Consider the following 15152-nt stretch of genomic DNA (forward strand, 5'->3'; position numbering starts at 1 on the left):
TTCGGTAATGATGATGAGGATGGAAGGAAAAACGCTTTGGGTGAGCGCGTGTTTCATACGCCCCGTGCGCCGCGAGTGGGCTTCTCTAATTAGTGGGATCGGCAATTGACACGGTAAAATTGAATCCCCAGTACAGCACCTGAAATTTAGTGTAATTTCAAAAGGACCCCAATATTTTCATGATTACCCTGATTTACCCCAAAGTTTCTTAATCTTGGGTTTGTTGAATGGTTGAATACACTTTTGTATCTCTGTATTATTCATATAGTTGCATTCACATACATTAACAAATATGACAGAAAACGAAATACTCCTAATAAAATAATTTATTAATGATATGACAAAAATACCCTTCTTATTTCCGAGTTTAGTACGCGCAATTATAGTTTAAAAAGTAAACAATGTATGTAAATATGATGTTGTAATTTTGAATTAGATTACATATTAAAATCCATAGATTAAGAAGTAAGAAATTGAGAGAAGTGCTTCTGTCCCACATAGGAATACGGTGGAAAATAAAGTGGGCATTGATGTGTATATAAGGTGGATGTAGGGGGTGAGTGTTTTTACACTTAATTTTTATCCCGCATTGGAAGTCTATATCCAAAATAAACTCGTTACATTGAATTCAAATCCAAATTGTATTTGAAATGTTATAGAGACTAAAGTGAACATGAGGTTGCCCCACATACACGAGTTGTTATTTTGTGTTTGGTTTCATAAATTGATAACACATCGTAAAACAGCACATCTAACTGCCCGTCTCCATTATTGTTCCAACGTGGGTATTTTGTGTTTGATTTCATAAATTGATAATATATCCGATTGTCAATTTCAAAACGATATTATAATTATTTATACAATTTTCCCTACATAAGATACACTTATCACGTGATTCGTCATTTTTTCTAAATTGTATATCAACAAATATATTACATTTATCATATAATTAATTCAAATCGAATCAAACTCGATTCAAATTAAAAAATTTCAATTGCCACTAAAAGACAATAGCCAACCATCACTTCAAAGCATTGTATAAAAATGAACTACACTTATTTTCCTATGTTATATTTTGGTGCAGTAATAATAGTATATAATATTATTGTGTGCATGTGACATTGGTACACCAAAATTACTTATTTACATCACTCTCCAACAAAATATGAGTCCTTTTTTTCTCTAGGAAGCGTACATAGTACAGTATGCAGTAATTTTGTTGCTCCCCACATCATTAATGTTAAAGTGGGTCCCAAAAATAGCCTGATCCGGTACCAGACAATCAATACTCCCTTGATGCTGCAGTTGCATTATTCATCTACCCCTATCATCCCATCACACATTGTTTTTTTTATATATCAAGCAATATTTTTATTTAATCAATATGAAAATATAAATAATAATAATAATAAATAAATTATAAGAATTCATATATAATAAAAAAAATATCCATATGTTTGATATAACTCGAATTTATAATCTTAAATTTATCTATAAAATTTTAATGAAAAATCATTTATTCTTGTCGCCTCCATTTGATCTTTTTGTTTTTATCCATGATTGTGCAAGAAAATTTTTTAATTTGGTTCATTTTTTAACATATTATTGCATAAATAAATTTAATGTGTACTGGTTAAAATTAAATTAGTTGTAGTAATTGATGATCATATTCATTATAATACGAGTTTTTTTTTTTTTTTGGAAAATAATTATGTTTTATACCAGAAAGCTCGCGGATTCTCTGTAACACCACCAGAATACGTAACATGAATTTTTATGTGACTCAAATATACAGTAAATTACAACAAGTTCTCTTGTAGTTTGATTTCATTACAATTACATTTTCGTTGTTTAAAAAATTACAAATACTCCCTACAATGAGCTATTACGATGGGACATTTGTAATTTTAGGGTTTTTTTTTTTTTTTTGTAATTTTGGGTATTTACGATTATGTCAAATTTCAAGAAAACCCATTATAATTTATCCTAAAATCTATGAGAAAACCCATTATATAGATAGATGACGTGGATTTCAAAGGCATATCATATAAGAGAAGAAAGATTTATGGGATGTCTGAAATAGTTTTTGCTTTTGTAGTAGGATTTGGGGGTTAAGTGGTTGTAAAAATTGGAAGTGTTGAATAATAAAAAGTGAAAAAAAAAAAAAGGGTCAAGTTTGAATATTTGAAAAAATGACTTAATATTTATAATTTTACCAATAATCTGCAAAAATTATAAAACAAAAATACTCTTAATACCAATTTGGAGAAAATTGCACTTTTGGTCCCATATAATAAAGAATATTGCTCTTTTGGTTTCATATTTACAATTTTTAGAACATTTGATTTTATAGGCTAAAAATATATAGTATTTGGGATTAAAAAATGCAACAACTTTTTATTCTATGGATCAAATGTGCCAAAAGTTTTATCCTATAAGATAAAAAAATGCTATAATATTTTATATTATAAGACCAAATATGCTAATCTGAATAAAACATGCAATACTCTCTATCTTAAGGGACCAAAAGTGCAATTTTCCCACTCAATTGTAGCAAAAAATACCGACTGCAATAGACGTGATTACAAGAGTTGTTTTCTTTTCTTTTTTGTTAATGGTTTTTTTACTTGAAATCAAGGGTATTTTGATTCATCGTATGAGGACAAACGTGACAATTCCATCATACAAAATAAGAAAGCGTGGTTTGAAATTTCAAAAAAAAAAAAAAAAAGAGTTAGAACAATGCCATGTGAAAACGTACTATGAAGAATAATCCAGGCAGACATTTGTTTGTGAAGATTTGATTATATAGGCAAATATAAGCAAGGAAGGAGCATATTCCCTCAAAATGCAAATTAGTCGCACTTTGAAAGATTATTCCCACTTCTGATATATGACATTTTGAGCTATTATCTTCAAAATATTTTAAGTAAAAGTTTAAATGGAATGATAATTAAATCGAAAGAAAGCTTTATTCTAGAATGATTCCACAAAAGGTAAATTAGATCGACAGCTCCTGATGTTAGATCAAATTGTACAAACACCCTTTATGTTACCCCTAAGGAATATCAATGTAATATTTTTCAAGAGAGAATTGTGTAAGTTTTACATTTGAATATGGGAGGTTTGTGTATTCTGACCGAATTTCAGAGGGTGTCAATGTAATAACAATAAAAAAAAACGTCATGAATCTGACTTGACCATATTGTCATAATGCCCCCTTAAACTATGAAAAGTATATTTTTCACCCCCCAAATAATCAACCAAACTAGTGTTTCTGCCCCTCTATCAATCAGATTTGGATATCAAACAAATGGCTGAAAGAGATTTATTCTGTAAAATACATTCTTGGAAACAAATACAACAGACAACATTTTCCTTATTTTCTTGCACTAAATAGAATTTTTTGCTTTCTCAATAATCAGTAGGAAACTGTATCAGGATACTTCACGTTGCTTTGGTGCAATTGTCTGTCCATGTAGTACTAGTATTTTTTATGTTTACTCAATATAAATTGAGGAAACAGCACCTGTAACTTCTGCAGCTCGTGGGTCACTGTTTTCTAAGCAGACGCCACGTGGGTCCTCTCTCACTAGCAAGGCGAGAACATTGAGGGAACTCCAAACTTTGATCACATTGCTGCTTGAAGCCCCCAAGGTGATGGCAAAGACTGCGTCGAACCCGCCTGCACCAGGAACGCCAGCCAAGAGCACTCCTTCCGTGTTCATTGTGGTGTCCAGCAGTTGAGTTTGTGATTCTGGTTCTATCTGCAGAAGGCAGGAATACATGATCAAGCAAAGGGTGAAATAGGTATTACAGGATAGTAGTGCATTGGAGGTGTTGGAGCGTTTGAATTTAGAGCATGCTAAGGCCACTGAGGGAAATTTAGTTCAGAGCGAATTTGTTCAATCCAATCCGCTCACATGGCAACTAGATTATATTTGTCATTTAATTGGTGTACAATCAACGGAGAGCGGCCAATCACACGGTACATATAACAAACCAGCTATAGAATCTTAATAAAAGGTTTCAAGGATAAATTAAACAGAATTTACAATCATTGCAAGCCCCTTTGATGTCAAAGGGGAAGCAATGAGGAAATAAGAGAGAAAGGGAGAAAATGTTATCAGTGTAATTATATTATTGCTATCAGTTGCAAGAACACACATAGTGATAAACACAGAAATGAAGTGAGAAACAAGCTTCAAAATGGAGAAAAAGAACCTACAGGAATTCCGGCAGCCTCGCCCATCTTCCGCATGTTATATCTGATAACAAGCATGGCATCTCTAGCTCCTAATAGTGCTTTAACCACTTCTGTTTCGTTCGGTTCGACAGCTACCTCTGTCCACTGTTAAAAGATTCAGTTTATATACAAGAATTAAAGTTGCACGTAGGAATGCCTGGGCATGTGCTTTCAGAGAGACAGAGAGGGAGAGAGGGCAGGGACGGAGGGTTAGAACAATTTGACCTTAAGTCAACACTGCTACTGTATCTGGTTATAAAAACAAAAGTGGACCCACTCCAGGGCTAATATTTCTAGAAAATGCTTCGACAAGATGCAAAGGGAATAAAACTCTCGATATCTTCTGAATTGACACTCAATAAAAAAACAGACATCACTGCAGTTTGTTTATGTATAGATGCATAATTACGTTAAATCAAATCACTAGAACTTTGAATTGATATGTAAGACATTGCCATCAGCTATTAAAGAAGTGATTATAGAAAGTTGAAACTAAAGACAGCAGGAATTCCATCTTGTCATGCAACTGATAGCAGTATGCCAGTTATGTTTTTAGTTACCAAAAGGGATAATAAAAGCCATACATTACTCAGTTTGCCTAGTCAGCTGATCGAAGGCATTGCTTAAGTCTCAATATGGAATGCACCGAAACAAAATGGCACTGCGGAGGCAGAACTCTCACCATTTACATTCCCACACAACAGGAGTATACCTATAAAAGTTAATTATCATATTCTTTTGCCTCCATAGCATGGCTCTGGGAAAATGGGCATAGTGTACCTTTTCTGATGTATGCATGCTGCAGTTGTTGATGGCACTTCTATACGCATCATAATTTATTTCTGCCAGTTTGCTTAAGGTGTTGAGGTGCATTTCAAGTGCAGAATTTGCTTCTGACAACTTCTTCCATGTTTCGAGAGAGTTCTGAGGGTCAGACTTTTGCCACTTCTTTACAGCACCAACCATTGATGGTGTTGATGATCCCCCAGTTCCAGGTTCTCCAAGTAACTGCATGTGCATCATAATTGATGTGAGCAACTTTAAGAGAGAGCATGCAGTACATAGAAAGAAATAGTTGAAAAACCATTATGTGCAGCTCCCCCTTTTCTAAGTGTATATGGATCACCATAAAATGAATTATAATATTCTTTACTTTTTGGGGGGATATTTCCTTTTCCCCCTCCTTTTGTTTACCTTTCCTGAGGTGGTTAGGAGGGCTATCTGTATCATTTAAAGCAGGAAAAGGAAGCATTTGGGATTGTAAATGATCATATGGGATAGTTAGGAACCCAGTTCTGGAAAAATATGGAGCTGATTACACTTCTTAACAGTTTAGTTAGTAAACTTTCACTTCCAAGCTCTATCACTTATGAATCACTTCCAACCTGACCGTTGGGCAGAGTAACTGATTAAGCAAAATGGATTCAATTAAGCTTACTAACTTGGCTAAGCCCAAGGATGCAACAGGAGTAAGTTCAATTATGTCTCGAGCTTTAGATACCATAGTGACAGACAGAGGGAGGAAGATTTCAGCTAACCCAAGGGATGAGACACCATAGCGGCACCTATTTAAGGAAAACAATGAAGCTTTCAATGTTGTTGTCGTTGGCTGTCTTAACATGTGATCATGAGAAGAGTCAGCAATGCAGATGGTGCAATTGGAGAATTGACCTTTAGACAGTTAAGGAAAACAAGATATATAGTCTTAATTAGAATTATCGGAATTGCAAAACAATTTTAACTTGCAATAGCCAGATAATGTCATCAGAGTCCATGTATGGAACTCTAATATTCAAGTTTTTTCTACCAAGTAGTAGGCAAGAAAGTCTAGAGGACAACAGGAAGATAAACTTCTCACTGTATGTTTTCCACACGGAAATAGCTTCAAATAAGACAACCAAGTAGCACGAAAGTGAGGGCTAGGCTGGGTTCGCTGAAACATAAACAGGTGGAGAAATAGCATTATATGACACAATTTTTCTGGAACTTACTAATGTCATCATTGGAGGCAATGAAAATTTAGTCCTCTCGTGATCCCAGTTGGCTTTTAGCACATCACCTATGGCCTCTTCGATTGATGTCCCTTGAACAGAATCCTGATAAAAAACACCCTATTTTAGCAATTATCTTAAGGCAAATCAGCAAGCTAGGAAAGTATGCATATTCCGAGCAAAATTCTACATTTGTATAAAATCCTTTTGTTAAATTCAACAAATATCAGTTACTTCCTGTGAGGATTTCATTTGAGAAACATATCAGAACTATTTACAAGTATTTACACACTTATAGAACAGTAGCTAATAAGCCTGAATGAGAATCAGAAACTATTGAATTGAATTCAGTCATGCGGATGGCATATCTCAGAGGATGACTACACATTTTCACTAGTCTTCCTTGTTGAGTTTCTAATGAGCTGACTATTGTTTGAAGGGGTTCTGACCTGTCCTTCAGAGTTGAGATATGAGACATGTTGCACAAACTAGAGATCTTCTGCTTGTGCAAGAAGATTCAAGAGGAATTTCTCTCATATTTGTTTAATAGAAACAATAATTTTGCAAGCATAGAGGCAATATTTAGGCCTTTGTCAAAGAAGCACAAAGAATGATATTATCATTAGTCTTTTCAATATCACTGGTATTGCACAACTTAACTCCAATGTGCTATTTAACTATGTGGGGTGTGCATAACTCTGCCAGCATTTTCTTTTTCTCGGTCACACATAAGCAGTTATCCATAAAACAAAAAGCTTTGAGGTGAAGAAGCATGCATTTATGCATAAATCCACAGTGTATCAGAATTCTTTGGCAGATCCAGAAAGAAGAATACCTGAGCAGAAGAAAGTACTTCTGGTGAAAATCTGACATACCGCTGACTGCCATAAACAGCAGAACTCACGTCAAAACCACTACCAACTTTACCCTGTGCTATACAATGAGCGGTCTGAGCAATGATATGCACAACATCCAGTTCCTCAGAAACTTTATTGCCTTCAAGATGACCATTGACCACTGAGGGAAGATTGACTACTCCAAGATAATGAAGCAAAGCAGCAACAACTGCAGTTGTCATGGCTGCTGACGAGCCCAATCCAGTTTTTGCAACTTCAGGTTTGTTTTTTGTTCCACTAGATTCTTCCGCATTGAAGGTAATCGAAGTAAAAGGTGGAAGTGAAGCCAATGACTCTGGAGTCAACGACAGACCACGTGCTTCAATCTGCACAAGACAGAACATCACATTCCCATGATAAATTATACAGAACATCACATCACTTATACTGGCAAAAGTACATACATGATAAAAGAAGTTTGTGCAGGAAAACAGAGAGGGACAAAAAACAAATGCATATACATCACCATTGTTTAATACTTCAATTATGTGGAAAAGTTTCTGTTCACATTTCGCACTATTAAAATGCACTTAGATGGAACCCAAGATCTGATTCAAGAATATGTCTAGTCCTAACTTACTGACTCCTCAGAAATGATAATATAATTACAGAAACATCATATTGACAAGGGACCACAAGAAGTCTACTGGTAAAACATCCAGAAGCATACTGCAGAAGCTGATTACCTGATTCCTATATGAATAGAATTCATTGCAGCCTAATATCGTAATATCAAGGCCTGCGTAACTAATCCAGAATATATATTAGATTTTCTGAGGTCAGTAAATGTAAAAAGAAAGACAAAAAAGCTTTGTATCAGACATTACCTAGCAACAGAAGTTTCTGTAACTCCTCTTTCTTAGTTTTGTCAAATCTGGCATGTGTGGCTGCTATAGCATATTGCAATGCATATTCTACAAATGGGTTTCTTGAGTCACTGAAGGTAGCAAAGGGCAGAAATTTGTCCATTAGCAATTAGTTAATCCATGAGGTTTTCTTCATTTGTATTTGATGAGAAGGAATCAGTTTAATCAGAAAGGTTCTATTCATAAGTACATGCAAGATACAAGTACTAATGTTGGTAACAAGAAAAATCAGATGACATGATGGTTCACCTTGAAGATACACACTCTAGCAGCAGATGCTTGATGGACAATTTGTACATAGATTCTCTTGCCATCTGAGGAGAGGTCAGTTTCACATCTGTCCATGCCTGAAATGCAAGAAAGAATTCTGTAAGAAAATAGACCACAGAAACCAACTTTTTGCCTGAGAAGGAAAGGAAGCTTAGTTCACATTGAAGAGAGAACTAATGGCATATGTGACCAATTCAATTCAATATATGCATCCACTTTAGAATCAGGCGTAGTTTATTACACTAAACCACACAGTACCATGCAATAACTTTGACATGCACAAAAATTACATCCAGAGTCCTGCTTAACATGGAAAAGCTTGTTATCCTTAATTCATATGATCAAAGTCTCCTTAAAATACACCACAGCGTTGAAACATCCGGTTCCTCTAAAATATGCTGTTATTTTATAAATAAGCATGCGTTGACATAATAAGCATAAAATAACCAAGAAAATTGAATAATGTATTATTGAACTTCACTTAGTCAACAACTAAAGAACGTATAAAAAAAAAATCCAGACTTTTCAGCATAATCTCAAGTTATCCCTGAACCAACTCAGCCCAAAACAAAGTTGATTGTCCTGTCAGGCTTGGGAAAAGCTTTATAGTAACATGTATGAAAATTCCTGTTCTCATTGTTACAAATGCTTTCCTACGCAGGCGCAACAGAACCGGTCCATTTATTGACTTCATATCAGGAAGAAGTTCCATTAACTTAAAAAGATTCATTATTCAAGCACCCATGCTACAGAGCTAATCAAAGACAAATGACAGAGAAAAAAACTCAATATTCCTCTTTAACAGAGTATCACATACCCATGCCCAACTTTCAGGTTTAGTTTCCTCATAAAGTGGCTTTACAATTGCGTAAAAGCGAGCATTTGTACTCAGTACAATCCCAGCATTGGGCCTCTCCAAAATAAGGTATCCCCCAGTCATCAAAACCTTCCCAGGAGCAGATGCAACCCTATCGATCATCAATCAAGTCATAATCAATATATTCCTCAGGATAAAACAATAACAAACAAGTAGAAGAAGCCAACTCACACTGCCATTTGTTAACAATCGCCAATCTTGTGATACTGGAATGTACTCTATACCTGAGGATAGAAAAGATTGAAATCTCAAAGCACTACCATGATTATGTAATAGATTTTATCTCCCCCCCACCCCCCCCCCCCCCAAAAAAAAAATAAACGCTAAACCCAATTGACCTCATGACTAACTTCATTACTTATTCAAGAAAAAAGAAAAGTGAATCCACCCAAGCTTAAAAAAAAAAATATCGGGAGAGAGAGAGAGAGAGAGACGGTGGACTGATTACTTCAGCTGAACCCAATCAACGAGCTTGACAGCGATATATTAAAAAAAAAAAAAAAAAGAAGACGAAATCCCAACAGAAAGAAAAATCAAAAGACCGATCAACGATAGCAAAATCAGAACAATGCATACGAATTTGCCGACGCCGGAATCGTGCACAGGTAACATATGTGTTCATCAATGAAATACAGAGCGAAGAAAAAAGGTTTACCTGGTTGGTAGGTGGGGAGGCTTTGCAGTGCCGAATGCAAATGAAGACCGGGGGGCGGTAACAACTATGAGCTCTATAGCAGTCAGTCAGACTCACATTCACAAATTTTGACATTTTAGTGCTCCTACACTGACTTTCAAACTTGCACGTCCGCACGCCCCATTTCCACTCATATTTATAACATATCATTGCCTTTATTATAACAAGTTAAGATCCTATAACTATATTAATTTTTTCAAAATATTATTTATTAACTTCTAAATTGAAATATTATTGAATAAAAATGTTTCTTTTTTTGCCTTTATTCGCATTTTTTAATTTCATATTTTTAGTGTGGTTTCTTGATCTTATTCATATGAATCTAATTCGTATTATCTATTCCTTATTCAATAATATATTATGTTTTTACAAATTTAAAGAGCGTTCAACTTATTAAAAACATCTTATATATTAAGACGTTTTAAGATTTTAAAAATATCGAATTATATTTTAGAATTAAATAAGCTTTTAATTAAAGAATTTAGATAAAATCAAAGGCGGGCTTATAGGATGTTTGAGTGTTTTAAATCATAAACTCTTTATATTGTAATAATGTCTAAAATTTAACTATTGGAATTTAAAATCATATATATAGATAGTTGCTCTGGTGAGCAAACGTCAATTATATGAAGAATAAAAGTAAAATATATAAATTCGTAAAAAATAATTTTGTCTATCGAATATTAAGATTAAAGAGTTTAATAGATCTCATAGAAAAGATAGTTGATCTTACATTTTTTTTTTAAAAAAAAAAAAAGAGCTTATAAAGTCACGAACATTTTATTTTGAGATTTTATAAGCTTTACGAAAAAATATTTATCAAATAATTTTGTAGAGCTTAATAAAATATTTTAAAGAGCTTATAAGCTCAACCAGTTGCCTACTTAATCTTGTGTATACATTATTATTTAATATTCAAAAATTAAGTAATAAGAGAATCTCTGAATAATTTAATTTTTATACACAAATTCAATTTATAAAAAAAAAATAGTGCTTTATTTGTCGGTAATATTTTTACTCTTAATACTTATTTACTTTTGTAAATCTTAGGTTATTTTTGTATAAATTTATTTTAAAGAAATATATTTCATTTTTGTTAGTATATAACTGAAATTTATAGTGTTTTACATTAATATTAATTATACATATTATTTTTTTTTGGTATCTTTTTATTTCTAATATTTTAAAATTTATTGATGTACTAATTGTATATTATTTTTAAGAAGAAATCATGTAAAAAGATAAAATTATAATAAAAAGGAAACTATTTAGAAGTTCTAATTCCTCTTAACTATTTGGATGTATTTTTCATGGTCTAAGTGATTTAGAGGTATTACAATTATTAAATTATCATCTTTTTATAAAATTAATTATTATTTTATAACTGCTAAGTTATCATTAAAAATTTACTTAAATAATTAAGGATATGACTGTCTTTTTACAATGGGAAATAATAACCAAAAGAATTCATACTTTTATATATATAGGTATATATTAAAAGGGTTAAATGCATTTTGTATGATACAGCAATATTGTATGATAGGCTTAAAAAGAATCCATTAGAATGAACTGATGAACATACAAAAGCAGTTAGATTAATTAAACAAAAGGTAAAATTATTACCATGTCTAACTTTTGCTAATCCAAATTGGGAGAAATTTATTGAAACAGATGCCTCTGATATTGGATTTGGAGGAATACTAAAACAAATTGACGAGAATAAGCAAGAATACTTAGTTAGATTCTATACGGGGAAATGGAAAGCAGCCCAAAGAAATTATGCTACGGTTGCTAAAGAAGTTCTTGCTATTGTTAAATGTGTATTAAAATTTCAAGATAATTTACTTAATCAAGAATTTTTCATTAGGACAGATTGTTCTGCTGCTAAATTTATATTTAATAAATATTTTAAACATGATATTTCTAAACAAATGTTCGCTAGATGGCAATCACATCTTGCCCCCATTTAATTTTTCTATTGAACATATTAAAGGAGAGACAAATAGTCTCCCTGATTTCCTATCAAGAGAATATATTGATGGAAATGAATCGGGATGAATTTGAAAATGAAATGTTTAGAGGAATGAATATTTCTTGAAAAATTCCAAATGGTTGGATACAAGAATTAGTCATAGGAGAAAGATTTTTTATGAATGGAGTCTATTGGCCTATTTACCAATGGAAATTTTGGGATGAACCAATTGAATATAAGACAAGATTAAAAAGAACTCAAAAAATAATCAGAAAGCGAATCGATAAAGTCAAGGAAGTAATTTCTGACATTCTCATACAATTTTCAAATGCAAATGTCACTGCAGAAAATCGTATTAAAATACTTTGGATAGCGAATTTGCTATACCATCAGCAAATTACTGGTCTTTATGCTGGCTAATGAATCATCTTTATCTTTCAGGAATGCTCCCCCAACGGGGAAGAGGAAGAAATTCCTCCTCTAATCAGAGAGGAGGTAGGTTTCGGCAGGTGATATAGTCAGACATGGGAATAGGACCTTAGTAAGGGAAAATATTTCCAGAACTGGAAAATTTAATAACATTCCTGAAGAAGAAAATGAACTCTTCAAACAGTTTCTTGAATTTAAAAAGGAACATAAAAAATTAACAACTGATGAATCATCAACATCTTATGCAAAAATGGTGCAAGAAGATAAAGATAAATTAATTAATTACAAATTTAGTGAACACCACGAGATAATTATACTTCTTAAAAATGAGGATTTTGAGGTGGGAAAATGATCCATGGTATCTAATGAAAGGTACCTTAATGTTGCATCTTTTTCAGCAAAGTCATACAAACCTAGAGCACATTATGAATGTATCATTAAGGTAACTCAAAGTGTTGAAATTAATCACACATTCTCTAGCAATGGGAAGGAATTTAGTTATTCCAAAGCAGTAATTAAAAAGTTTATCGCTGCTGTAAAATGAAAAATTAACCCATTAGGGGAAAAAGAATACTTTCACCCAAAATAAAAAAATACAATAAAGTTTAATTACTGGGACTATGTTGAAGCATTTAATAAAGCTTTTCTTTATGAAAATTATAAAAGAAAACATACATGATTTTTTAAAATTTGCCCACTGGTTTTCCAATAAGAAATACCAAATTGGGTATTCCTATGGTGGGCAAGTTTTGGTCCATCAATTTCTATTCTTCCTCAAATCTTCCAGTAATATTATAATGAATGGCTAAATTATTCGCCAAAAATAATCCAAGTGGAGAAATCAAGAAAATGGATTGAGGGAATGACTTCTCTTTATTTCTTTATACAATTCTCTATTTTATGGATCTGGAAGTGGCTACCAGAAATAGGAATTACCCTACAGGAGATCCCATGCATAAAAAGGAGGTATTGTTCAAAATTTTGAACAAGTTGATGCAAATTGACCCCGAGACCAAGAAATACTATGATCAAGAAATCATCAATGAGATGGAAGAAAAAATGCAAGAATATAAAGTTCTTGCAGAAAAAGAAGAAAATCAGGCATCCGATCCTTTTGAACATATCTCCCAAAGAATTCTGAATAAGAAAGGGATAATCACGAAAGATCAAATGATTGACGAATACCTCAAACAAATGCAAAATGATCTAAAAAAGAATCTTTCGGGAATTGCTTCTCCCATGGAGACTTCAAGCAAAAATGGAGAAAATAAATTTTCTTGTCTTGCTGGAGAATCTCAGAATCCATTGGAAGAATTTTCTCAAGAAGAATTTCTTGATAATTTATTTAAAGGAATTCGGGAGACATTAAAATGAAAATAAAAAAAATGGACATTTTAGAATCATGTGAAGACAAAGAAATCCTCAAACAATCGGGATCAGAATCAGAAGAAAGCAGCTTCTCCAAACTAATGAAAAAATAGGGTGACAACAGAGCAAGTCAACAAAATTGACCAAATGACACGTGTCAACAATGAAGCGACACTTGGAAGATGAAGGTCATGCAGACGTGAAAAAATGGTTTCAAGTCCGGACCACCTGGTTATACATATAACCCCTTCCCCCCTTTTTTTCGGAGAGCCCTCGGAAGCCTTCATGTATTGAAGCAGAGGCACTTGTACTTGTAATTTCTTTCTCCTTCCTTAGTTTATATAAAAGTTTCATTTGGCCTAATAAGAGATACATGCTACCTGTAAGTTCTCTTACTTAATTTTCTGCATTTGTTACTTCTATCCTTGCTTCTGTTTTGTTTAGCCTAATGTAAGGCTAAATTGCTGTTGCTGAATTATTCAACTATAATAGAGATAGCATGGCTATATAGATATGTATATATTTATATATTAAAAAAAATAGTATTTTTCATTATTGATAAAAATAAGGAGAAGTTGAAAAACATAAAGATAAGATATTATGGGTCGTCGATTTAAATTATGAGTATGAACAAGGTCGGTCTTGCCATTACTGCCTGATTTTGCCGTTCTTTGGCGTTGTTTTTGGGCTTTAGTGTGGTATCTTTTAACCAAAATTCATACATATTAGTTTAAATTGACGTAAAAGGTTCCCAATTTAGTCTTCCCTTATGTTATTCGATTCTCTTTATATTTATCATAATAAAAAATATTCTTTTGATGCATTCCGCCTGCATGGTCGGTTTTTCCTACCGCCTACATAGTCGGATTTATCTTTTTACTTTTATGCATTCCGCCTAAATGGTCGATTTTTCATACCTCCTCATGACTAGATATAACTTTGCTTTTGATTTATTCCTCATAATAATAATAATAGTAGTAGTAGTAGTAATAGTAATAATAATAATAATACTAGTAGTAGTAGTAATAGTAATAATAATAATAATACCAGTAGTAGTAGTAATAATAATAATAATAATAATAAGAAGAAGAAGAAGAAGAAGAAGAAGAAGAAGAATACAAAAAGTCAAAAATAAAAACCCAACTATGTTTGGTTTCAATTTTGCTTTATCTTCGAAATGGGCCAAAACATGGACAATGTTTGCCTTGATTTGTTTTGGAAGTTTTGGTGGTGTTTTGAGATGTTTTGAAACAGTGTCTCTTTTGTTTTTTTTCAAAATAAATCTACACCTACAAATAAAAAAATTATATTCATACAAACATATATATAAATATATATAAAACAGACATGATTTGACAATGAATAGTAATTTTTGTCTCCTACTAAACAACATCAAACATATCATACTTATTTTATATTGTCTCCAAAAACAAATCCAAACATACACACTATCTCTAACACATACTTATTTATCTTTGTTTTTCTCTCTTTATCTCCACAAAGTATATCAAAACAAGTTAAAAATGAAACCAAACATAATGCA

General features: G+C 32.6%; 1 protein-coding gene across 3 annotated transcripts; it reads right to left on the reverse strand.

Moving 5' to 3' along the window:
* Nucleotides 1–3274: 3274 nt before the first annotated feature.
* Nucleotides 3275–9954, reverse strand: LOC105159321 (GHMP kinase family protein). Of its 3 annotated transcripts, none has more exons than XM_011076340.3 (11): nucleotides 9802–9954; nucleotides 9318–9370; nucleotides 9087–9237; nucleotides 8249–8346; nucleotides 7961–8070; nucleotides 7820–7872; nucleotides 7073–7459; nucleotides 6238–6342; nucleotides 5027–5254; nucleotides 4229–4351; nucleotides 3275–3767 (listed from the first exon to the last, which is right to left on the reverse strand). In XM_011076340.3, exons 2-11 carry the CDS (start codon nucleotides 9323–9325, stop codon nucleotides 3501–3503), a joined length of 1530 nt encoding a protein of 509 aa, XP_011074642.1. In that variant the 5' UTR covers nucleotides 9326–9370; nucleotides 9802–9954; the 3' UTR covers nucleotides 3275–3500. The 3 variants fall into 3 exon arrangements, with proteins under 3 accessions (XP_011074642.1, XP_088739884.1, XP_088739877.1); XM_088883758.1 differs by lacking the exon at nucleotides 9802–9954 and adding an exon at nucleotides 9723–9746; XM_088883751.1 differs by lacking the exons at nucleotides 9318–9370; nucleotides 9802–9954 and having other exon boundaries at nucleotides 9087–9248.
* Nucleotides 9955–15152: the final 5198 nt, after the last annotated feature.

Source organism: Sesamum indicum, linkage group LG1 (genome assembly GCF_026168435.1).
Source record: "Sesamum indicum cultivar Baizhima isolate 11 linkage group LG1, ASM2616843v1, whole genome shotgun sequence".
Classification (NCBI taxonomy): domain Eukaryota; kingdom Viridiplantae; phylum Streptophyta; class Magnoliopsida; order Lamiales; family Pedaliaceae; genus Sesamum; species Sesamum indicum.